The 25,392-nt window shown below is 41.8% G+C and overlaps 1 protein-coding gene across 1 annotated transcript in view; it reads right to left on the reverse strand.

The window, feature by feature from the left end:
* LOC126355813 (protein Skeletor, isoforms B/C) overlaps positions 1 to 25,392 on the reverse strand; it is a 647,689-nt gene that overhangs the window by 97,985 nt on the left and 524,312 nt on the right. Inside the window, exons 5-7 of the mRNA XM_050006254.1 lie at positions 17,604 to 17,842; positions 13,822 to 14,002; positions 4,103 to 4,287 (exon numbers count right to left, since the gene is read on the reverse strand). Coding sequence (XP_049862211.1) covers positions 4,103 to 4,287; positions 13,822 to 14,002; positions 17,604 to 17,842 — 605 coding nt within the window. The remainder of the gene's footprint in view (positions 1 to 4,102; positions 4,288 to 13,821; positions 14,003 to 17,603; positions 17,843 to 25,392) is intronic.

Here is a 25,392-nt window from a genome sequence, read left to right on the forward strand (position 1 = left end):
CCAAATATATATATGTAGCACAAAAAATTCAATTTTTGGAGTAGTTTAGGATTTGATCTCCCCACGTCTAGATACGTCCATGAACTGCCAGAGAATTCTTGAAGGAAGTTGTAAGTAACAGGGGAGCCGATGTCCAAGAATCTGGTATTTGTTAGCGTGTATTGCTCGTTGAGCTTCTTTTCCTTGGATTTTTTCAGGTGTGCGTAGATTTCTCTCTCTTCAGATATTCCCCGAAGCCTCCCTTCTTCAGTCTATAAAGAATTATGATGATGTTTTAGATACTGTGCACGGTGTGACTATTTACTCCCTATGCTGTTTTTTTCATTTTAATTCTGTGCGTTCCTTGCATCGAATTTAGAAATTCGTTCCCCTTTTTTCCTCTGTTGATAGTCTTATAATCAGAGCATTAAACTTTGTGTATTCCACCGTTTTGGTATGTCTTATGCTGTGTTAATGTCGTGTACTAAGAGACATAACAGTGAAGGCTGAGATTTGTATGCGATGTGTGCATTACATTTTTAAAAAGATTGCTTAGTTTATATGATACCTTGCCATAGAAATGAGACTATACGCACTGTTTTTATGTACCACATCTTTTCATGACAATTGTTTACTTTTAGGCTTCGTGGAAGTAACATTTTCATCAACGATCAAGCTGTGACAGCCGTTATTCCGGGCTGTATTTAGCAACCAGCTAAGATTCTTCTCTACTTCATTAACATGCAGTGGATTTAAGAGGTCTATTTATTGCATGGCGAAATAAGGCCTTTGTACATTTTAACGTATAGAACTGGCCAGTTTTTATAATCATGGCAAACCCATTTTTTCACGATATTATTGAGCAAGTAACTTTTTAAACCCACATCACTTTTCTTTTTTAACATCAATTAGGTTTCTCTGCAGCGCAGTGTAACCTGTATATGTTTTCTGTACGTATACTGTACACGTGTAAGCTTTGTTTTTCATCTCCTATGATGTCAAACATGTATATATCCGTTTTATTATGTACGAAGAATCAGATTCAGATCAGCTGAAAATGACATGAAGTCGTCGACTTAATAAAGCTCTTATTGACTACTGGAGCGGCTTTCATTAACTACACATATACAGGGTGCTTCAAAAAGGACTTTACAACTTTAAAAATTCATATAAATGTATTGAAAGAAGATGTAGAGGTGGATTATTGTTATTTTGTAGGGAAACATCAATTATTTTTTTTTTACTTTGAGCTAAAGATGTTGTACGTGGCCTATCATGCACACATCCCATCAGAAGTCAATTTCTTCCCAAACTCGCTGTAGCACTGCATATGTAAATTTCTCAGTGGCGGTGTAAATTCTTGTTCTAAGTTCAGGCTGAGAAGCTAGCATAGGAAGTACAACGATATCGTTGATGAAACCCCATAACAAAAAATGGAATGGTATCAGGTCTGGGGAACGGCGAACCACGCAATTGGCGCATCGCGGCCGGTCCATTGACCTGGAAAGAGGTCACTGAGAAAATCTCGGACATCAACCGGGTAATGGGGTGTATGAAGTAAACATTTAGTTCCTGGTCATCCTCATCGATCTATGGTATCAAAATTTGTTGTAATATATCCAGGAACACTATGCCATTGGTGGTTCTCTCACGGAAAAAAGGGGTCGTAACTTTGCTCTTGCTCGTTGCATAAAAAAACGTTCAATTTAGGGCTATGGCGAACATGTTGAAATGTTTGATGTGGATTTTCACTGCCCCAAATCCTAGGGTTATGTGTGTTAGCCTTGCCGCTTAAGTGAACAGTCGACTCGTCAGAAAAGATGATTTTGTCCAAGACATGTTCATTCTCATGTAATCGATATAACATATACGCACAGAAGTTCTTGCAACAAATTATTTTCAGCGTCTTTTATTGCTTGTGTGATGGTAAATCTGTACGGTTTCAAATGCAAACGTTTTCTCAACACACGCCAACCAGTCGTGTATGGGATTTGCAGTTCGCGAGATGCACCCCTGGTCGATTTCTTAGGGCTGTTGACAAAACGTTGTCTCACTCGCTCAGCGACGTCGCCATACGTGCTTGGACGACCTGATTATTTCCCAACTCTTACCGAGCACCCTGTTTCTACGAAACATTTATGCCACTCATAAACTGTAAATCTACTAGGAGGATCTTTAGCGTACTTGGTACGTAAAACATACAGCTAGCACTCTTGGGTGCAGTGAAGGCAGTCATCTTTAACGCAACTGCCGCTAGTGCTCCTTAACGGTGTGATTAGGTACTAAAGAACTACGCGAGACAAAACTTTGTGTATTTCCCTCCAAAATGACACTACAATCACCTCTGTAGATACTACGAATTAATTTATAAGCATTTTCAAAGCTGTAAAGTCCTTTTTGAAACACCCTGTAGTTTAGAAATCGTCGCCCTTCTCATGTACGGCTTAGCAAGCTATCAGCCATCAACCAACTGGGAAGTAATTAAATGTGGGTCCCACAAGGTTCCATTTTAGGGCCCTTACTTTTTCTTGTATATATCAATGACCTTTCATCAGTAACATTACCAGATGCCAAGTTCGTTTTGTTTGTCGATGATAAAAAGATTGTAATAAATAGCAAATCAAGTGTAGTCTTAGAAAGATCAGCTAATAAAATATTTTTGGACATTAATCACTGATTCCTAGCCAATTCTTTGACACTAAACTTTGAGAAAACACACTACATGCAGTTTAGAACTTGTAAGGGGTGTCCCACGACTATATGCCTAACATACGATGACAAGCAGATAGAAGAAGTGGACAGTATTAAATTCTTGGAATTACAGTTTGATAATAAATTCAACTGGGGGGACCACACCACAGAACTGCTGAAGCGTCTTAACAAATCTCTATTTGCAATGCGAATTGTGTCAGACACAGGGGATATAAAAATGAAAAAGCTGGCATACTATGCTTACTTTCATTCCATAATGTCATATGGGATTATTTTTTGAGATAAGTCATCAAGCCAAACCAAGCTAAAGTTTTCCGGGCACAAAAATATGCAGTAAGAGTTATATGTGGTGTGAACTCAAGAAAATCCTGCATAGGCCTGTTTAGTGAACTAGGGATTCTAACTACTGCTTCCCAATATATTTATTCCTTAATGAAATTTGTCATTAAAAATATATCACTTTTTCAAACCAACAGCTCAGTTCATGGAATCAGTACTAGAAATAAGAATAACCTTTACAAGGATTTAAAGTCACTTAGTCTCGTACAAAAAGGTGTGCATTATTCAGGAAAACACATTTTCATAACAACCAATGAGACTCAGTTTAAGAGAAGCCTAAAGGATTTATTGGTGGCCAACTCCTTCTCCATTGATGAATTTCTCAGTAAAACCTGCACAATTTCAGTGCAGTAATGTTTTCATTGTAAATGTGTGTGTGTGTGTGTGTGTGTGTGTGTGTGTGTGTGTGTGTGTGTGTGTGTGAGTAGAATCTAACTTCTGCCCATTTCAGTGCAGTAATTTGTTCATTGTAAATAGGTATTACAGTAGTTGTATTACACGTTTATTACCTTATAAATAAATAAATAAACTTTTTATTTTAAATTCAGTGCATTAGTATTTGTAAAATGGCTATTTCATATAGCGTTCAGTAACTACACGATCATTCCACTTGGGGCCTGTGGAATGGTACATTAGCTTATTTGTTTTTGTTGTAAATATTTGTGATGTATTGTTTTTTTTTCTCACATGTTCTACATCCTGGAGGACCTCCTCAGTACGTATCAATTGGAATGAGAGTAAATCTAATCTAATCTAAAACAGCTAGCACACTTGAGTTCAGTGACGGCAGCCATCTTTAACGCAACTGCCGCTAGCGCTCCTTACGGTGCGATTCGGCACTAGCAAACTACACGAGACAAAACTTGATGTATTTCCCTCCAAATTGACACTATAATCACCTCTGTAGGTACTATGAATTAATTGATATTAATTTTCAAAGTTGTCAAGTCCTTTTTGAAACACCCTAAACTTTCTGAATCACCACCCTTGTTATGTAGGGCTTGTCAGAGAAGGCGACGCGACGCCACGGCGCGACTGCAGCGCCAGCAGAGCGCGGCGGCGAGCTACTGACCTGCCCTGCTCGCCGCTGAGCCCGAAGGCGACGTACTGGTCCTCGCGAATGCGCGCGTCCAGCTGCACCTGCACGCCGTCGGCCATCATCTGCCAGCGCACCTGGAGGCGGTCTCCCAGCAGCTGGCGGCAGTTGCCCGAGCCCACCTCCTCCACGTCGCCGGGCGCTGGCGCCGTGCTGCTCGTCTGGGGAAACACGGCACACTTCTCACTAGCTGCGTGGGACGCTTCTGACGTAATTCTCATGTACAAAAAGTGATGCTGGGTTGTGTTTAAGATCAAGGGACAAAATATTAGTATTTTTTGTATGTCCATCCTTGTGATTGGAGGTCTGACAGACTTCGGCTGTTCACTAATGTAATAAAATGGAACACCTACAGCCGTCCTTATGATGTCGTTCATTTTATGGCTACCAGTTTTGATGCTTCAGTACACCGTCTTCAGGACTGTATGCATAAACAATAATGACAGCATCGTCAGTTTACCAGCCATGCAACACAGACAGATTAAAAACAGAATAAGAATCAAGGGCAAGACTCTACAATTGAATTTACAGTAATCATTTGATAAAAGCAACGGATACATCCATTGTCACATAACTAAAGTGTACCATTACGAATTTCCACTGTATCATTGTTTTGGGGCTTTGTTCCACTGCAGTGCAGGGTCGGGATTGTTACTATGGATTTGGCAATGTTAGTGTCAGAGGGTGGTCGGATGCCCTCCCTGTCACCACCCCGTAGCCTCCTGAGACGGAAGAAGTGTACCCCAGCTGTCTACGTCTAGCGTAAGCCATGAAATAGTCTGAACGTTTTCAGATGTCTGCAAGTAGGGTAACTGAGGTGGGACATGCGGACCAGCCTGGTATTCACCTTCTGAGATGTGGAAAACGGCCTAAAAACGACATCCGCTGGGCGGATTCGTTCTGGGCCCAGGAAGCAGTGCATTAGCAGTTTCGGCTAACCCGGCACGACGCGAATTTCCACTGCATATATTGTAAAGATATACTGTTTATTAATAATTTCATTAATTAAATATTCCATGATTTATTATTATTATTAGTATTAGTATTAATTAAGTTAGTAATAAAAAGGATTCTACAATGTGTGGACTGGAAATTCGTTATGGTATACTTTAGCTACGTGACAATGGATACATTTGTTGCTTTTATCAAATGATTACTGTAAATTCACTTGTAGTCTTGTCCTTGATTCTTATTCTGTTTTTAATCTGTCTGTGTATGGCGTGGGTGGTAAACTGACAATGCTATCATTATTCTGTAGGCATACAGCCCTTAAGTCAGTGCACTAAAGCACCGAAACTGGTAGCAATAAAAGGATGGCTGCAGGTGTTCCATTTTATTACAAAATATGAATCATTCTCCTGAATTCAACAATGTGGTCGCTATGTGTAAATATAAAGCTTTAGGGAGCCTATGTAAATATTTTTCTCTTTTTTTTATTCACGTATTTAGTAATAAATGTCAAGAAATTTAAATATAACAAAAACACATCTATGTGGACATATATGTTTCAATGTACACTGTCAGGAATAATATATATAACTTTTGCATCTCCCCAGTTTCCGGAACTCCTGAAGATACACGTTGATTTTGGATATTGTACCACAGACACGGTCCCTTTGACTCTTCAGACATGTCACTGAACCCACCCAAAGATGCAAACAACCATGCAGGAGCAGAGCCTATTAGACGGAGGGGATCCAACAGCCAATCAGCTCCAGGCATTCCACCAGGAAGGGGATAGAAGGCTCGTGTTGCCTGTAGTTCAACCATGCCTAGGCAGTCAGTACTGCTGTTCGATCGCGTCCGCATTGATGCTTTGTGCCAGGAAGGGTTCTCAGCAAGGGAAGTGTCCAGGCATCTGGGAGTGAACCAAAGCGATGTTGTTAGGACATGGAGGAGACGCAGAGAGTCAGGAACTGTCGATGACATGCCTCGCTCAGGCCGCCCAAGGGCTACTTCTGCAGTGCGTGGCCGCTATATACGGATTACGGCTCGGAGGAACCATGACAGCAACGCCACCATGTTGAATAGTGCTTTTCGTGCAGCCACAGGACGTAGTGTTACGACTCAATCTGTGCGAAGTAGGCTGCTTGATGCGTAACTTCACTCCCGACGTCCATGGCGAGGTCCATCTTTGCAACCACGACGTCATGCAGCGCGGTACAGATGGACCCAACAACATGCGGAATGGACCGCTCACGATTGGCATCACGTTCTCTTCACCGATGAGCGTCGCATGTGCCTTCAACCAGACAATCGTCGGAGGCGTGTTTGGAGGCACCCCAGTCAGGTTGAACGCCTTAGGCATACTGTCCAGCGAGTGCAGCAAGGTGGAGGTTCCTTGCTGTTTTGGGGTGGCATTATGTGGGGCCGACGTACGCCACTGGTGGTCATGGAAGGCGCTGTAACGGCTGTACTATACGTGGATGCCATCCTCCGACCGATAGCGCAACCATATCGGCAGCATATTGGCGAGTCATTTGTCTTCATGGGCGTAATTCGCACCCCCATCGTGAACATCTTGTGAATGACTTCCTTCAGGATAACGACATCGCTCTACTAGAGTGGTCAGCATGTTCTCCAGACATGAACCCTATCGAACATCCTGGGATATACTGAAAAGGGCTGTTTTTGTACTACGTGACTGACCAACCACTCTGAGGGAATCTACGCCGCATCGCGGTTGAGGAATGGGACAGTCTGGATCAACAGTGCCTTGATGAGCTTGTGGATAGTATGCCACGACGAATACAGCCATGCATCAATGCAAGAGGACGTGCTACTCGGTATTAGAGGTACCGGCGTGTACGGTAATCTGGATAACCACCTCTGAAGGTCTCGCTGTACGGTGGTACAACATGCAATATGTAGTTTTTATGAGCCCCCAGAAAGCAGTAGTGTTGTTCCTGTTTATAGTTTTTACTAGACCTAGTAGAGGACAGCGAATGACCACTGGGGAGGGCACAGAGATGCCACAGGCGAGACAGCCATATCAACACCTGTCAGAATTCGAAAGGGGGCTCATGTTGAGCACCCATTTCACCAACTGGTCGAATCGTACACAGTTCAGATCTGTGAGGCATTCAGATGTGGCAGTGGCCTAATGTCGGACTGCATGGATCCATGAAGTCAAACGTAATAACCAACAACATTTTTATAGCAACGTCAGGTCAAGGGCACACCTTCCCCATCCCTCCCTCCCGCCTCCTCCCCCCCCCCCCCCCTCTTCCCGATGATCGGACATATAAAAAAAAATGGTTGAAATGGCTCTGAGCACTATGGTACTTATAGTCTGAGGACATCAGTCCCCTAGAACTTAGAACTACATAAACCTAACTAACCTAAGGACGTCACACACATCCATGCCCGAGGCAGGATTAGAACCTGCGACCGTAGCGGTCACGCGGTTCCAGACTAGCGCCTAGAACCGCACTGCCACACCGGCCGGCGATCGGACATACAGACATACAGTTTCAAAGTTCCCGTATATTCAGCTTTACTGAGAAAAATCTACCGCTAACTTATTCTAAGAATTTCAATCTCGCTAAATTGACTTCAGTAGTTTTTAGTGAATAGCTAAATGCTATATACACTCCTGGAAATTGAAATAAGAACACCGTGAATTCATTGTCCCAGGAAGGGGAAACTTTATTGACACATTCCTGGGGTCAGATAAATCACATGATCACACTGACAGAACCACAGGCAAATAGACACAGGCAACAGAGCATGCACAATGTCGGCACTAGTACAGTGTATATCCACCTTTCGCAGCAATGCAGGCTGCTATTCTCCCATGGAGACGATCGTAGAGATGCTGGATGTAGTCCTGTGGAACGGCTTGCCATGCCATTCCCACCTGGCGCCTCAGTTGGACCAGCGTTCGTGCTGACCGTGCAGACCGCGTGAGACGACGCTTCATCCAGTCCCAAACATGCTCAATGGGGGACAGATCCGGAGATCTTGCTGGACAGGGTAGTTGACTTACACCTTCTAGAGCACGTTGGGTGGCACGGGATACATGCGGACGAGCATTGTCCTGTTGGAACAGCAAGTTCCCCTGCCGGTCTAGGAATGGTAGAACGATGGGTTCGATGACTGTTTGGATGTATCGTGCACTATTCAGTGTCCCCTCGACGATCACCAGAGGTGTACGGCCAGTGTAGGAGATCGCTCCCCACACCATGATGCCGGGTGTTGGCCCTGTGTGCCTCGGTCGTATGCAGTCCTGATTGTGGCGCTCACCTGCACGGAGCCAAACACGCATACGACCATCATTGGCACCAAGGCAGAAGCGACTCTCATCGCTGAAGACGACACGTCTCCATTCGTCCCTCCATTCACGCCTGTCGCGACACCACTGGAGGCGGGCTGCACGATGTTGGGGCGTGAGCGGAAGACGGCCTAACGGTGTGCGGGACCGTAGCCCAGCTTCATGGAGACGGTTGCGAATGGTCCTCGCCGATACCCCAGGAGCAACAGTGTCCCTAATTTGCTGGGAAGTGGCGGTACGGTCCCTTACGGCACATCGTAGGATCCTACGGTCTTGGCGTGCATCCGTGCGTCGCTGCGGTCCGGTCCCAGGTCGACGGGCAAGTGCACCTTCCGCCGACCACTGGCGACAACATCGATGCACTGTGGAGACCTCACGCCCCACGTGTTGAGCAATTCGGCGGTACGTCCACCCGGCCTCCCGCATGCCCACTATACGCCCTCGCTCAAAGTCCGTCAACTGCACATACGGTTCACGTCCACGCTGTCGCGGCATGCTACCAGTGTTAAAGACTGCGATGGAGCTCCGTATGCCACGGCAAACTGGCTGACACTGACGGCGGCGGTGCACAAATGCTGCGCAGCTAGCGCCATTCGACGGCCAACACCGCGGTTCCTGGTGTGTCCGCTGTGCCGTGCGTGTGATCATTGCTTGTACAGCCCTCTCGCAGTGTCCGGAGCAAGTATGGTGGGTCTGACACACCGGTGTCAATGTGTTCTTTTTTCCATTTCCAGGAGTGTAGTTTTGATGAAGTCTGATACGTAATTGATGTTAAGCTTATTCTCTCACTCATGAACTTGTGCGGCCTAGGAAAGCTAAACCGATTTGTATTACATGTCAGAATACATTATTGTTTTTTACTTTTAGTTACATCGTATATAGAGATTGAGAGATGTGTATAAAACTAATATTTTCTGGTATTTGATTGCCAATTTCCGCAAGTGCTTGTGGTTTTAACGGTAGAATGACAGCAATTTCAAACTATGGCCCCTTTTATAAATGGTAAGTTTTTCCTAGTAACAAGGTTCTCTGCATGGCAACTATCACATTCCTTACGACCATTAGTGTCCAGTAAGTCATTTATAGAAATCAAGAGTGAAAATCAGTCTGTCTTGAAACTTGATTCTCGCTAGCTAATTAGCATGCTCATGCAGTCTACGAATGTTTTCTGTTACTTACGGGATAGTACCACCACGGCGGCTGGCGAACACCACATGAAAGACATGCAAAAAAGGAAGTAGGTACCAATTAGAAACATTAAAACCACAGGTAACAGCAATCACAGGGTCTCGACTGCACAAAGTTGCCGCTTGCCTCTTTGTGGTAAGTGAGCTTTACCAAAACTGAAGAAGCGTCCTTGCATAGAGAATGTACCATACGCCTTGAAGGTGAGATGACTGCACTCACCTATCTCCTGCTACCGGCGTTGTGGAAAAGCGCAAAAAATAGCCATTTCTGCTTTCTTCGCTTGACGTGCTTCGCAGCGACAATTCTAACAAGTGGGAGGCGTCAGACTCGGCCAAAGCTATTCATGTTAGGCAACTTGCACCGTATATGAAGGACTCTAAGATATTTGGCTCACTGTCACCTCGTTTCTGAGAAAACCACCCCTAAAGTTCATGGTGCGGAACCAATAGATTTTCATCACACATGGAGACCACAACGCATATTTTCCGAAAAATCGGCAAAAGAAACTTTCTCACCTGCCGCTTATGTAATCAATCAAGTTAAAGTCCTTCAAAGAAAACGGTGCTAGCCGAGTTAGCGAGGCAAAATACTTGAGAGGGAGGAGTTGTGTTCGGCTTCTCTATGCAGTCTGCAGGTTTCTCAGCTATATTTTTCTCCGTATCAAAATTGGTGGGAATAAGGTAAATAAATCAATAATAAAACAACAAGGTAAGTCAATAAAAATGAATATCTTGATTCTGGTCGTTTTACAATCGCCTTTTTGTATGTTACATATTTATATGTCTACTCACATTTCCTTCCAAAAACTAGATGAATATTACCTGCACCAATATTCGAAGCAAATATATTCATGATATCAAGAATGTTCAATTTATGCAGTCTTCTAGTAATAAAGAACGTTCCTTCCCAAAATTCGGCAAAAAAGAGTTTATTTACATTTAAAAATATTTCTTTTTCGGGAATTAATTGTGAAGCATAACATGGATACGATAACTTCTCCCGAAAAAATCGGAGCAAAAAGATAGTCATGAATTTTTCTGTGAATCGTTAATGTGGAATTCCCGCTGGATAAACTGCAATTATGAAACCAGGAAATAATTTTTTCTTAACTTGGCGATAAAAGTAAACATTACATGGCTGGAATAGAGGTGCGTATTTCTCATGGACACCACAGTTACCAAATCTCAGTATCACTGTGCTTTGTGGTGTACTTCGCAGAGAACAGTGCGTGACGAGTATCCCCCTCAATCGTCGTTGCCTACAACTACCATTATTTTGCAGAAAGAATGGTATAAGAGTCCCTTGAAAAGAGTACAGGGCCAGAATTTATCAATTCCGAGACGACCAGGAAGTTGCTTGGAATGCCAACGGTTTTCATACACCGCATTAGGCGTGGTAATGTGTTGTGTTGGTGGTGTTTACGCCCATCTGCCCACCCCCTGTACAAATATTTCATCGTACATGACGGTGTATGTCTGTCGACCCTAGCAATCTAATGTGGAACAGGAAGTATGATTTTATAACGTTCTGAACATACGTTCTGTAAACAGAAATCGTCGATTTCCAGGATTTGGAGCAAGTGATGTGCTTCGTTGAATGTTTGACCTCTTGTACAACTGAAGGACTTATGAGCACATAAGGGACAACCGTAAAAGTTTCTTTTGTCGATTTCTCGGAATGGACGCGTTTCCAGACCCCATATATGACGAAAACTGGTCAGTTTTAATTTATTTATCGTTTGTTAATTTTAAGTTGATTGCGCGTCATGAACTTAATACGCGATTTTCTCCAAAAATGGTGGTAGAAAACCAAAATATCTTACAATCCTTCATTTTAGGAGGTACACAAACGGCTTGTGGATCATGAGCCGAACGGTTGGCCGTATCTGAAGCCTTCCTCTAGTAACTGATGTGATTTTGTAACGAATATGAATGTATTAAGTGTTTTCATGATGGTGATACTTCCAGAGACGATGGAGAAGGGCAGATGTATCAATTTGAGACGAGGAATCCTTTTTTTTCACTCTTCGTCTGCTGTTGATAAAAATCCATCTTTACACTATTTTGTAATACATTATTTATGTGCATAATTTACAGAAGATGATACTATCAGAACAGGTAACCATTCTAGATAAATGGGATGTTGGTTCGTCGCTGAATGTCAACTAGGCGGGGAAATGCTGTTTTCGTGCCTTATCGCCATTTTGGCAAGCAACTGCACTCGTAACGCCAAAAGTGAGTACAATGGGAACTCGGTCATTTTACGGTTCTATTCATGGATGAATTTGTTCTTGTAATAATTTGGAAAAAAACAAATGAATCGTTTACAGCAGCTCTGTACTTATGCGGGAAACTGAGGATCGAACATACAGCGCTGGAAAACCCATTGGTTCAACACCACGCGAGATTCTAAGTCAGCACGAGGGAAAGACGACACTTTCTGTTAATTGTAGGAATAAAACATCAGATTCGGTACTACTTTCCATACTGTACTGTGCATAGCACACAGTTCATGTACGATTTATTGAATGTAGGTTGAATCCGTTTCACCTACGCTTTTCCCAGTCGGGGGTCCGTATAGTTCGTTGAACCTTTCGGTCGTTATGAAGTGGTGCCACCTGCGCTATTTTCTTTGACTGTGGGAATAATTTTGTTACCATGGTTTTAATCTGATGTCTCCTACGTGGTTACCTGTCTCGATCCCATCTGTCGGCTATACAGGAATACCATGTCTGCTAAGTCAGTAAATTGTCTTAAGTCTGGTCGACGGTACACTTTCGGTTTAAACACAGTTTTTTTTTACTCAAATCTCCAGGAATAAGGTGTTTAAAGAGCTTAGAATAATCTGTCTTCTCAGCTAGAATAACGAAGACGTCGAGTGTCTCTCGAAAACGGAGAAGACTGCAGCCTTACATACCATTGTATGATGACTTGCGACGTCAATATACACATTAGGCCGTATTCAGTGCTGAGATTCCTGTCGGTACCCCTCGTAATGTATACCTACATATCTCAAAGTGATAAATCTCTGTCGTCCTTTAGTGTTTGTATCATTTTTATAGAAACACACTTTACGCAGATAGTACATCACTTTCGAAATGATGAACTCATTTCATAGTAATGTAAAGCTGCGGTTTGAAGACCATGGTGATGAGTTTTACCACCTCGTACAGGTCGACCACCTGCTAAAGATTTTGGTGCAGGATGGAGGATTCGGTTGCCTAGGTTTGAAACTTTCCCCGAACCACTGAAGAGGATATGAGGTTTTTGCATACCTTCTTATCCACATTTATTTCTCTACAGTTTATCAAAATAGTTTTTTTGATGCTGTAAATCAATAATTATCTACTTATCTGTGTTTAATTCACCATACTGACTGTAAAATGTGTCTTCTATTTAATGTAGGAGTAATATACGCTTCCTTTTTCCGAAATTCGGTACCTTTGCATGGTATCACCGTATCGCAACTTATTTGGAACTAATATACTTTGTAGCGGTCTTGTATTTGTTTTAAGTGTCATAAGTGAGTCAGAACACTTGATGGGCATTGGTAATTTGTTTTCTGGCCCAACAACAGTTTATAAACGGAAATCAACACCCACACGCCCCCTTGTGTGTGTGTGTGTGTGTTTGTTTGTGCGCTCGCGTGCGCCTGTGTGTGTGTGTGTGTGTGTGTGTGTGTGTGTGTGTGTGTGAAAATACGAACAATAATGTAAAACGATTCATAGGAGAAAAATTGTAAAAACAAGTATTCCAGGCGGACATTTCAAGTAAACTGCTTCTTTACCGAAGTATGTTGCGGAACCATCATTACTACACTTTTCTAACTGTGAATTACGGTATGTCCTAGGGCAACTCGCCTATAAACGAAAGTAACATGTGTTTTGACGAAGGCATGTCAGCCGTCTGATGCCGAACTGTATCAGTTCGAAACCGGTAACGGTACTTTTTTTTAATAATGTAACCTAAAATTAATTTGAGACTCGTTGCTGCTGTACACCGTCAACAATTTGTTCCACATATATTTAACAAAACATTATATAACAAGTAAGTAAGTGCCGTGAAGACTATGTATTAATTATTGGACGTAAGGAGCACTGTCTTTGCTTCCAAGCCCAAATCTGAAATGGCCTGTGTAAGCAACGCGGTGAAAAAAGTAGCTGCGACGCTACACCAGAGAGGCTGATATACTGCAGCGAGTGGTTGTCGCGGCAGCGGGCGGCGCGACTACTCACAGTGATCTTGGTCTGCCCCAGGGCCGGCGGCACGTCCAGGTCCTTGGGGATGAGCACGTGGCCGAAGTTGTGGCGGTACTGCACGCACCACACGGCCAGCCAGTCGATGTCGTACACCGTCAGGTTGCCCGGCAGCTGGATCTCGATGTCCTCACCCTGGTAGCCGCGCAGCGGGTCCAGGCTGCAACACGTGCGTGGCCCGCTCGTTACACTGTACACACACACACACACACACACACACACACACACACACACACACACACAGGCGTGAGGTGGTTCAGTAGCACAACGTAGTCGCCACAGTCCCAGTAAAACTACGTCTTCGTCTACATCAGTGGTTCCCAACATGGGGGTAAAATGAGATTTTCTGAGGGGTAAAACGAAACGATTCGATTCTGTTTCAGCCACGAAACTAAATTATGTTCAAAAGATCATTAACACTATCACAATTTTTTACGACTCTAATCTTGAGTATTTAATTTGTTAATAATCACTTTTTCGCAATTAGTAGTATTAATCTCGTGGAGGTTCGATTCCTAATATAGTCCACCGACTACACACATATGTTGTGCTTTGTTCCGATCATGGCTGATGATATATACGTAACAGATGCTAAATATCTCAATAAAAAGTTGTAGATAGTACCTGCGGTTGCCAAGGAATTGCTTCTTACTCTCTTCGGAAAAGACAAATGAATGAAAAGCGCGATAAACCATAACAACGTAAGGCTGTACACAGTATTATTATTATTATTATTATTATTATCATTAGACTGATTAGATACAAAGAATTAACAGTCTGAAGTCGTCCAGTTTGTACCAGTTCAGAAGTAAGGAGTCCAGAAAACATGTGATTCACAAACAGTGTAAGTAGGCCTACAGCGCACACGTCTGAACTCGTTTGATTTTAGATGGGGTTGAAGTGTGCAGGTGAAGCAAGTGCCGCAATGGAGAGTAACAATGCAGGGGAACTAATGTCTAACTGCACTCAGGGTAACGGGCTAAAAGAGGTTGGGACCCACTGGTCCACATGAATGCAATTCAGATTTAAGTCTTTGGCAAAAGACGCATAGAACCATATTCAGACTATTTCTTGCTCGTTCCACTCTCGAAGAGCACGTAGGCAAAAGGGACACCTAAATCATTCAATGCGTGACACAATTTCATAATCGATTATTGATGTAAAGCCAAACGTGACACGTAACAACAAACTGTTCGACCGTAACCAAAGTTTATGACAAGTGAATTCCCTATTTCTATACATAAGACATATTTATGACAACAGATAACATTGATACCTTGCAACCATTCTGAAAGTGTATTTTAGGATAGTGAGGGCAAACATGTTCTTTTTTTTGGGCGGGGGGGGGGGGGGGGTGGAACCTTTAAGAAATCCATACTACAAATTACATAACCATTTTAAAACCTTGAGCTACTTGATTGAGAAGTAGCGGCTCCGGTCTCGTAAATTGACCACATGGCCCGCATGGCCCGCCATACCGCATCCAGTGACGTCTATGGTCGGAGGATGACACGGCTGCCGGTCGGTATCTTTGGGCCTTCATGGCCTGTTTGGGAGGCGTTTAATATGAATTAAAATAACGTTAGGCGTTAGGCTCTTAATTCTTTTGTTAAGTATGTGTTTGTACATTTTTTGTGGCATCACGTCCGTTAAGCTGGCGGAGAGAGGAACGTCTTTGAATATGTATTGGACCGACAACAAGCTTCACTTCAGTGGGATGACTTTGTATGTCATATAGCTCTGCAACACTTTCGAGTGTTTCGAGTAGCGACCAAAGTGAGGTTGGCAGCAGTGCTAAAACGTTTCTGATGTCAGATGTGACCATGAGTACCTTTTGTGAGTTATTTCCGAAATAAATACTGAGCTATGAAGATATATTTTGATTTACGGATACCTTCATTGCACGTAGTTAAGAAACCCAACAGCACAAGTGAACGTTTGGACCAGAGATCTGGAATCGACTGCATCGACCAAATTCATCACATTAAATTGACGACATCCACAAGTTGAATTTTTTAGCATGATTGAAAGCTTAGATAACAACATATGTACAAGCTCTGACTTATGTTATTGTATCAGACTGCACATTCTTCCCTATGTAACGAAAGTAAAAATGTTTTATCCTTTAGGGGAGAAGTTGGTGATTAAAATTCTGTGAAAAGATCGCACAGGAACGAAGTTAGCATTTGTTTTAATGACTGCCACCCCATCTCACTTATAGTTACCAAGACGCTCTCTCCTGTGTTACGTGATACTACAAATTGAACTGCCCTTCTTTGAACTTTTGCCATATCCTCTGTCTGCCCCTCTCTGCAGCCACTCACCGTTCCCCTATCCCTCCTGACTCCGCATGGAGTGAATCACAAGGCAACTCAGGAGGCACCTCACTCTTTGGGCTGTTGGCTCACTGTGTGATTCTTCTCGCAGTGCTCCTGGCTTCTTCACTCATTCAGCTCGTAACTGAATTTGATTTTCTTGACTCAGTGGTCTCCATTCGATTCCAACTGATGTTAGATATTGTTCATTACAAGAGTAATGGTGTGTATATCGTATTACTGAACTTTACATGAGCACTCATAAATTATATTTTTTAGAAAGATTGATTTTAATAGTAACCATTTTAACTTTTTCATAAAACATACTTTTCAATGATGTAGGACACATATACTTATCAATTTATTAAACTGGTTAAGAAAAAGAAAAAGTCATTACTGGCAACAGATAACATGCTGTTCTTTAGGCTTCTAATCAGACCTGTAGAGATGCCCGAAGCCCAAGATCCTGCATGGTGTGGGCCAGGAAGGCGGTCAGGGTCGCATTCAGTGAATGGTTCTTCTGCAGAAAATTAAGAAATCATTCCTTGCGAACCATCCTTACCGAGGATTGCATCCACTTCAGATGTTCTTCTTCAAGAAGAGTTTTAATCTGTATTCAGACTCCCCTTGTCATTTGGTTCCCAGTAGATCCTCATTTATTTTCTATTGTGGTACTTTCACCACCAACCGATTTTCGTTTGAAACGACCCATAAATAAATCTGTCATCGCTACAAAGTCGGTCAAATCAAAGAAAGTTATGTTATGAAAAACACAAAATTTAACATTATTCGTAATACGTTCATGGTCATCTTCCGCAGCAGCTGTTATAATAAATTATTATTGCTTCTTCTGCCTGTAGCTTACTGCAGTTAAAGAGTACTTTTCACCAGACGCATTTCGATTTCATTTCCAGAGCATCTACTGTGGTCATTTTGGAAATATGCTAGCATACACCTAAAATGTCTCTAAATTCTGGTGCCTAGATCTTGACGACAGTATTTCTTTATAAAATTAGTAAACAATTTAGTTGTGGTGTTTTTGAATCTTGTTACATGTACTGAAGTCCTGAAATTCATTGTTAGCGGAGATGGAACGTGGTTGCAAATTCACGCTACGCAATTTTTCGTCTTAAGCAGTATTTGTGGCACTTCCAATCTGTGAGCTTCGCATGAGAAACAGCGCTGTAATTTTCACGTGTTTCGTATTCAGCAGAGTGTTTACGTGTCCTTGTGCCTATACACCTGTAGGAGCATATGGTGACGTTAACTGCCGCGAGTCTGTTGAAATGTAACGAAAATGCACTGAAGTCTGGATTTGCAAGCGCAATAAAAACTGACAGGATTACGACTGGCTGCTGCGTGCCTCTCCCTCGCCAAGATAGATGGTGAGTTTTAGACCTTAAAGAGACGCAGCAGGGCAGTTGAGTGCCCTGGTCGCCGACCTACCTGCCTATCTCGTTGGGCACCTTGATGCCGAGAGGGCTGGGTTCGGTGCCGTTGCCGACCCAGAAGTAGGCGTCGGGCCCGGCGCCGTCGTAGTGCAGGTTGGGGATGTAGAAGGTCTTGGCGTCGAGCACGCTGATGTTGCCCGAGCGCAGGCCGTGCGCGAGCCGCTTGAACTCGGGCAGGACGCGCGCCTTGGGCACCTCCAGTCCCAGAGGGATGAACACCTCGCCGAAGTTCACCTGCGAACACCACAGGCCTCTCACGTCGCTACGCACCTGCGATTGCTGTGTGATCGGAGTACACCGGAAGTTTCAGGCAGCTGAGGTCTCTAGACTCGGCATGTTATCAACTTTATTGCCTTGCAAGACGATAATAAATTATCATCATACTCGCTCAAGGGAAGGTACCGGTGATGTTTCATCCCAGCTGCCAAAAAAAAAAAAAAAAAAAAAATTATATAATTTATCTTGACATGTCGAATTTTGTGGGTAAATCCAATTTTCTAAAGAAAATTTCGTCATCATTTTTGAAATTTTGAATTTCGAAAAAAAAAACAGTATTTTTTTCAAATCCGTACATGGAGTTGTTAGTCACACAGGTGTGCGACAATAAAATTGTTTCAAATTTATTGATTTTTATAGTGTTTTCAACCCTGATTTCTGAAAAAAATAGTGAAAAAATTCCATCAAGTACATTTATTTCACAAGTTGCTTGTCTAGTTTTAGCTTTTTTCGATATTTCACCACTCTAGTGAGTTTGAATTTTGGTTTTATGAATCTCCATAAACTATTATTTAGCCGTTTTTATACTAGATACACGTAAAATAAAGAGTAATTAGGAGAAACCAGCAGTATTTTCATGTCAGTGCCTGTCTGTCGCGGTGCCCCTTCCCCAGCCATCGCCATGCAGTGGGTTTCTGCTATTGTCCTTCAGATCACAGTACCTCTTCACTCAGTGCTGTTCACGTGTTGTTGTTACTAGTGCTTTAAAGTAGTGACTGTTTTCTTGTGTTTTGAAGTTGTTTGATGGAGAATGGACAATGACTAGTAGAGGATGTATAAACTCGCCAGACTGCTTCCGCTACATTTGTGATAACTATACCGTTAAAAAGAAACAAAAAAACATTTCCAATTTTGTTGAAAAAGTATACTTCGCCTATTTTCGTATAAAGTTAAGCGATGAAGGTAAGCCTTGGTCCCCACACAAAGTTTGTTCAGTGTGTGTTGAAGAACTGTGGCAATGGTAAAATGCAGTCCTTATGTTTTGGAATACCAATGGTTTGAAAATTGTATTTTTTGCTTTCAGTTTACGTATTGCGTCACACATTCCTGTCTGTGCTACGTCTGCATGGGCGGTTCGTCGGTCGCGGTTACAACAGGCCACGCGAAATGGAAGTAGGTCGTTTCTGGCCGCCAGGCTTAGGTAAGTTTACTGTTCTGCAGATCATTGAGTGAAATTATTTCAATTTTTGTGCCATGGGATGACATAATTGGTTATAGACTACTACATCTACGGAAGTAGCTTTACGAAATATAGTAAATTTATGTTTTCACATTCCACTAGTAACTTTTGTGTCCAAAAAGTTGATGCTTCTGTTTTTTCCTGCTTTTGTAGTAAATTTACGTTATTGATGAGAGCTGTTGAACTAAGTGTACTTAATATTACTTTCATCTATGATACTGTCAAACAAAATTGGAGCTGCCATCGATGTATCTGTGATAATAAATTATCTTGTTGGCTGTCTCCAAAAACCTTTTATGGAATTGTATTAATAAATACACCGGCTAAATTATCGGCAAGACATGAGCTTGTATCCACCCCACTGTACTGAAAACAAATTTCGTCCTGGAATGAAACGTAATTGTGTGCAGTGATTACCTGTAAGAGTTCTATAGTTTTATACAGCTCAGTTTGACTGTATCTCTTATCCTTTAGGAAGTTACTTTTAACTACATGAATTGTCTCAGTTGCCAGTATTTTTGTGTAGAGGTTTGATATATGAAATAAGACAAATTTCCCATTTGTGGGTATTTGTGTATTTTTATTTTTATTAATGCCATCTGTATTTTGTGTGTAATGTTACTTAAGAAGTATTTTTAGTTTTTTGTTAACTGCATATGCTGGAGTATCAAAAATATTTACGATGAGTCTAATAGATTATCCATTTTATTCGGCGTTAGATTAAGCACCAGTGATGGCGATTTTGGTCTCATTAATATGCACTCTCTCATTTATATCTTTTTGAATACAACATTACATAGATTTAATGGTTTCTGGTGTAGAGAACTGAATTTATTAGTTGGGTCACGGTGCTATCTTTTAATATTATTCAAGAAATTCCTTCAATTTGTTGTTACAGTCCTTCTCTGACATTACCACAAACCTATTTCCCTTATTCACTTCAACAGTTATTCCTTTAACTTTTCGAGGTTTACAGTGATTTTCAAATCTTCAAGTACATGTAATTTGTGAAATAGAGTACTGAAAACAGTATAGACGCCCCTTGAACGAAATTGACTTCATCTGCTCAGACATTCCACGACTGATAACAAAAATTGCAAATGAACTTAGCAGCTTCTTGCTGTCTCTTGAATACTCGCCAACCAGACTTACACGACTATACAGCGGGTGGCCTACATAGGAAGCTGCAGGGGTCACATAAGCATATTTTAACATTTCAACATACACTTGAGAATGGCTAAAAAAAAACGAAATCATGATTGTGTAAAACTAAAGGAACAGTTGACAGTCAAATGGCGGAAATTTCTGTCAAAAGAATTCTACATGACTGTGGTGACCCACGAAGGAAAGTTCATTAACTATGCAAAGATTAAGCTGATGCAGAACATATTCACAAGCGGTATAAGCCGCGACACGGTTATGTGCGACTTCAACCTGAAAGTTCCAAGGGAATAAATTTCACTACGGATGCCAAGTAAAATACAAATAGTCGCAGACGTCTGTTGCAGCACGTTGTGCTGAGAGACTAATCGATTCCACATCCATATCGCTGCTCGCTGGTGGAATATCATAATCGCTACCTGGCGGATGTGTTACTAAATGGCTATAGCGGCCAGCACAGTTGCAGATTGCCTATCTTACTGCTTACAGGGGCAACTTAAATTTGACTTTTAGGATTTCATATACAGTGAAGCACGAAAGGAACTGGTATAGGCATGCGTATCCAAATACAGAGATATGTAAACAGGCAGAATCGGCACTGCGGACGGCAACGCCAATGTACGACAACAAATGTTTGGCGCAGCTGTTAGATCGGTCACTACTGCTACAATGACAGGTTATCAAGAATTAAGTGAGTTTGAACGTGGTATTATAGTCGGCGCACAAGTTACGGGACACAAAATTTCTGAGGTACCGATGAAGTGGCGACTTTCCCGTATCACGAGCGTACCGTGAATATCAGGAATTCGATAAAACATCAAATCTCCGACATCGCTGCGGCCGGATAAAGATCCTGCAAGAACAGGACCAACGGCGACTGAAGAGAATCGTTCAACGCGACAGAAGTGCAACCCTTCCCTAAATTGCTGCATATTTCAATGCTGGACCATCAACAAGTGTTAGCGTGCAAACCATTCAATGAAATTCATCGATATGGGCTTTCGGAGCCAAAGGCACATTCGTGTATCCTTGATGACTGCACGACACGAAGCTTTACACTTCGTCTGGGCCCGTCAACACCGACATTGGAATGTTGATGACTGTAAGCATGTTGCCTAGTCGGACGAGTCTCGTTTCAAATTGTATCGAGCGGGTGGACGCATACGGGTATGGAGACAACCTCATGAATCCATGGACCTTGTATGTCAGTAGGGGACTGTTCACGCTGGTTGTAGAGAGACATCCTCCTCTTGCATTACAGTTCCTCAGCAGTAGTAGTCGATATCAGAAATATTTTTCGAATTTTACACAGTCAGTAGTTTTTCTGATAAATTCCATATAATTTTATATACAGTAAGTTATATTTAAAGCTAGAACTTATGGAAAGAAATTACTTTTTTTTGTTACAATCGATATGTACTAGTTCTAAATGTACCATTAAAATTGTTTTTTAGAAATATTTGAAATTACAAAATATTTGACACTCTTAAAATTTCTCTTATTAATTACGGAATCTTGTAGTGTATTTCTGGATTCATTTATAAAATAATAGTCTGAACTAATAGAAAATAATTTGTCAAGAAAAATGGTAAAGCCATTAACGGAAAGTGACGTAGTAGTAAGCAAGCCTCTGATGTGATGGGACATATTTTTGTATTTTGGCCGAACAATGTAATATCGGCTTTGTTAATGTGAAAATTCAAAATACACTGTGATATAGTAAAATGTGAGACAGTAAATTATCGTGAAAACAAAAATCTGCAAAGACATTCTTCAAAATTATTTAGATCAATGTAATCCCGAGAACCTAAAATGTAAGAATTTCAACTTCAAGAATCAGACCCTTAGGCATGAAGAACTGAAGCCAACTGTGCGAGAAAAGATAAGTAAAAAGTTTATTGTAAATCGTTATCTTCTCGAATCATCTGAAAAGACTTCACCATCGTGGACAGTAGCAACAACAAGAAAGAGAGGGGTAGATTACATGGTGGAGGCTCTGTAATTGTGTGAGGCATGTGCAGTTGGAGTGCTATGGGACCCTTGATACGTTTAGAAACGACTCTGACAACTGACACGTACGTAAGCGCCCTGTCTGATCACCTGCATCCATTATGCCCATTGTGCAATTCTGACGGACTTGGGGAATTCCAGCAGGACAATGCGACACCCCATACGTCCAGAATTGCTACATAGTAGCTCCAGGAACACTCTTCTGAGCTTAAACACTTCAGCTGGTCACCAAACTCCCCGGACATGAACGTTATTGAACATATCTGGGATGCCTTGCCGCGTGCTGTTCAGAAGAGAACTGCACCACCTCGTACTGTTACGGATTTATGGACAGCACTGCAGGGTACATGGTATCACTTCCCTCCAGCATTACTTCAGACATTGGTCGAGTCCAAGCCACGTCGTGTTGAAGCACTTCCCTACACGATATTAGGCAGGTTGTAGGGAAGCAGTCTACTCACGCCATATGGAAGTCATATGCTTTTCATTGTGTGCCAGCCTAGTCCGCTGTAACTAGCTATGACGTCACGAATGTTGCGCGATACCTTAAAAATAAAATAAATAATCTGAAAAGTTAATAGAATGTCAGGAGTGATGCTAAAATAATAATGTGTTAAGTTTCAGATTGGTAACTCAAACAGTTTTCGAAATTTGGACGTTTTACGTAAAAATCATCAGAGCAACAGGAAGGAGCTAGAAACTTCAAAATTTGTATTCGGATTCCTTTTTCATTGTAATTTAATGGAAACAGCATGCTGGATCTCACAAAGTAAGATTTTGGTTGAAATTCATGATTTACTGTTTTTGTGTCCTAAAAGTTCGGAAGCAAGATAGATTAAGTAAATGATTAGACAAAGCTAGGATGTTTAGATTTAGGTAGAATGGAGATACGCTATAATAACAAAGATGTGAGAAGTTTCAAAAAGGTAAGTATTAAACTACAGCTGTAGCGCCTCTCCAAAGGGCAAGCTCAGAGCTCATCTATTGCGTGTAGTACAACTAAAATAATTCTCTCGCCAAAAGTGTTTAACATTGCCACATTAGAATTTTATTATAGATACTTACCTGTATGCTCATAGCACAATTAAACTGATAGCTTCATTGGCGTTCAGCGAATGAAGCAATTAATTGTTTAATAACTTGAAGTGGTGTTTTGCTAGCTCAGCAGCTCTTCAGTAAGGCAAATGTTGTCGGCGGCGCCTTCGGCGGTCCGCACCGCGTCTATATAAAATAAGAGCGTGCGATCTAGAGTAAGGCCCCAGTTCTCTTCTAGATTCGTATCAGCGCGCACTCCGTGTCGGAAGCCGCGTCGCGTTTGTGCAGTTGCCAGGAACAGCCTTGGATGCTGTATTATGTAACTCGGTATTCACGTAACAATGAGTTCGCATTGGGGTAAAGAGTTAACGGAACGATTCCAGTGATTTATTTTCAGTTTGCGTATGTCGTATTTTCACGTTTCGCCTTGGACAGACTTTTTACCATTACCTGCGTGGCGTTTGTTGAGTATTAAGGTCAAATTTTGGCGAGCATTCACTCTGAACATTTACATCGATAACTATTATTGAACAGTTTCGTTATCTAGGGATAATAGGATCCGCGAAATAAACACTGAACAGCTCTGATAGTGCAATAGCTGATAAGGGTAATCATTTATCTGGAAATTTACGCTTTATCGTTTTCAGAATATAGTGAAAATGGTTGTAGTAAACTTCATTTTCCTTGAATCCTAAATCCTCAGAGTAATGTACTTCAATAATCAATTAATTATATTCTCCACCAGAGTGAGCACAGTGAACTCTAATACAGGCATCACGTTTTTGCTGATCTCTTTCTGGTTGCCAACATTGTAGTTAGAGAGCCTGTGTTGAGAACGGCAACAAATACACATACGACAGAAATAATAAGTTTAATTTCCGGCCGCCGCTCCACAAAGTGTACCAGTTTTTGGCTCTTCAGTTTAATTATTGAACGAATTTAAATAGTTGTCATAATCTACTTATTCAGAGGTATGTTGTTGATGTGGTCTTCAGTCCTGAGAATGGTTTGATGCAGCTCTCCATGCTACTCTATCCTGTGCAAGCTTCTTCATCTCCCAGTACTTACTGCAATCTACATCCTTCTGAATCTGCTTAGTGTATTCATCTCTTGGTCTCCCTGTACGATTTTTACCCTCCGCGCTGCCCTCCAATGCTAAATTTATGATCCCTTGATGTCTTAGAACATGTCCTACCAACCGATCCCTTCTTCTTGTCAAGTTGTACCACAAACTTCTCTTCTCCCCAATCCTATTCAATACCTCCTCATTAGTTATGTGATCTACCTATCTAATCTTCAGCATTCTTCTGTAGCACCACATTTCGAAAACTTCTATTCTCTTCTTGTCCAGGCTATTTATCGTTCATGTTTCACTTCCATACTTGGCTACACTCCAAACAAATACTTTCAGAAACGACTTCCTGACACTTAAATCTATACTCGATGTTAACAAATTTCTCTTCTTCAGAAGCACTTTCCTTGCCATTGCCAGTCTACATTTTATATCCTCTCTACTTCGACCATCATGAGTTATTTTGCTCCCCAAATAGCAAAACTCCTTTACTTCTTTAAGTGTCTCATTTCCTAATCTAATTCCCTCAGGATTGTGCGATTTAATTCGACTACATTCCATTATCCTCATTGACTTTTGTTGATGTTCATCTTATATCCTCCTTTCAAGACACTGTCCATTCCGTTCAGCTGCTCTTCCAAGTCCTTTGCTGTCTCTGAGAGAATTACAATGTCATCGGCGAACCTCAAAGCTTTTATTTCTTCTCCATGGATTTTAATACCTGCTCGGAATTTTTCTTCAGTTTCCTTTACTGCTTGCTCAATATACAGATTGAATAACATCGGGGATAGGCTACAACTCTGTCTCACTCCCTTCCCAACCACTGTTTCCCTTTCGTGTCCCTCGATTTTAATAAGTGCCATCTGCTTTCTGAACAAATTGTAAATAGCCCTTCGCTCCCTGTATTTTACCCCTGCTACCTTCAGAATTTGAAACAGAGTATTCCAATCGACACTGTCAAAGGCTTTCTCTTAGTCTACAAATGCTAGAAACGTAGGTTTGCCTTTCCTTAATCCTTGTTCTAAGATAACTCGTAGGGTCAGTATTGCC

Source organism: Schistocerca gregaria, chromosome 3 (genome assembly GCF_023897955.1).
Source record: "Schistocerca gregaria isolate iqSchGreg1 chromosome 3, iqSchGreg1.2, whole genome shotgun sequence".
NCBI classification, from domain to species: Eukaryota; Metazoa; Arthropoda; class Insecta; order Orthoptera; family Acrididae; genus Schistocerca; species Schistocerca gregaria.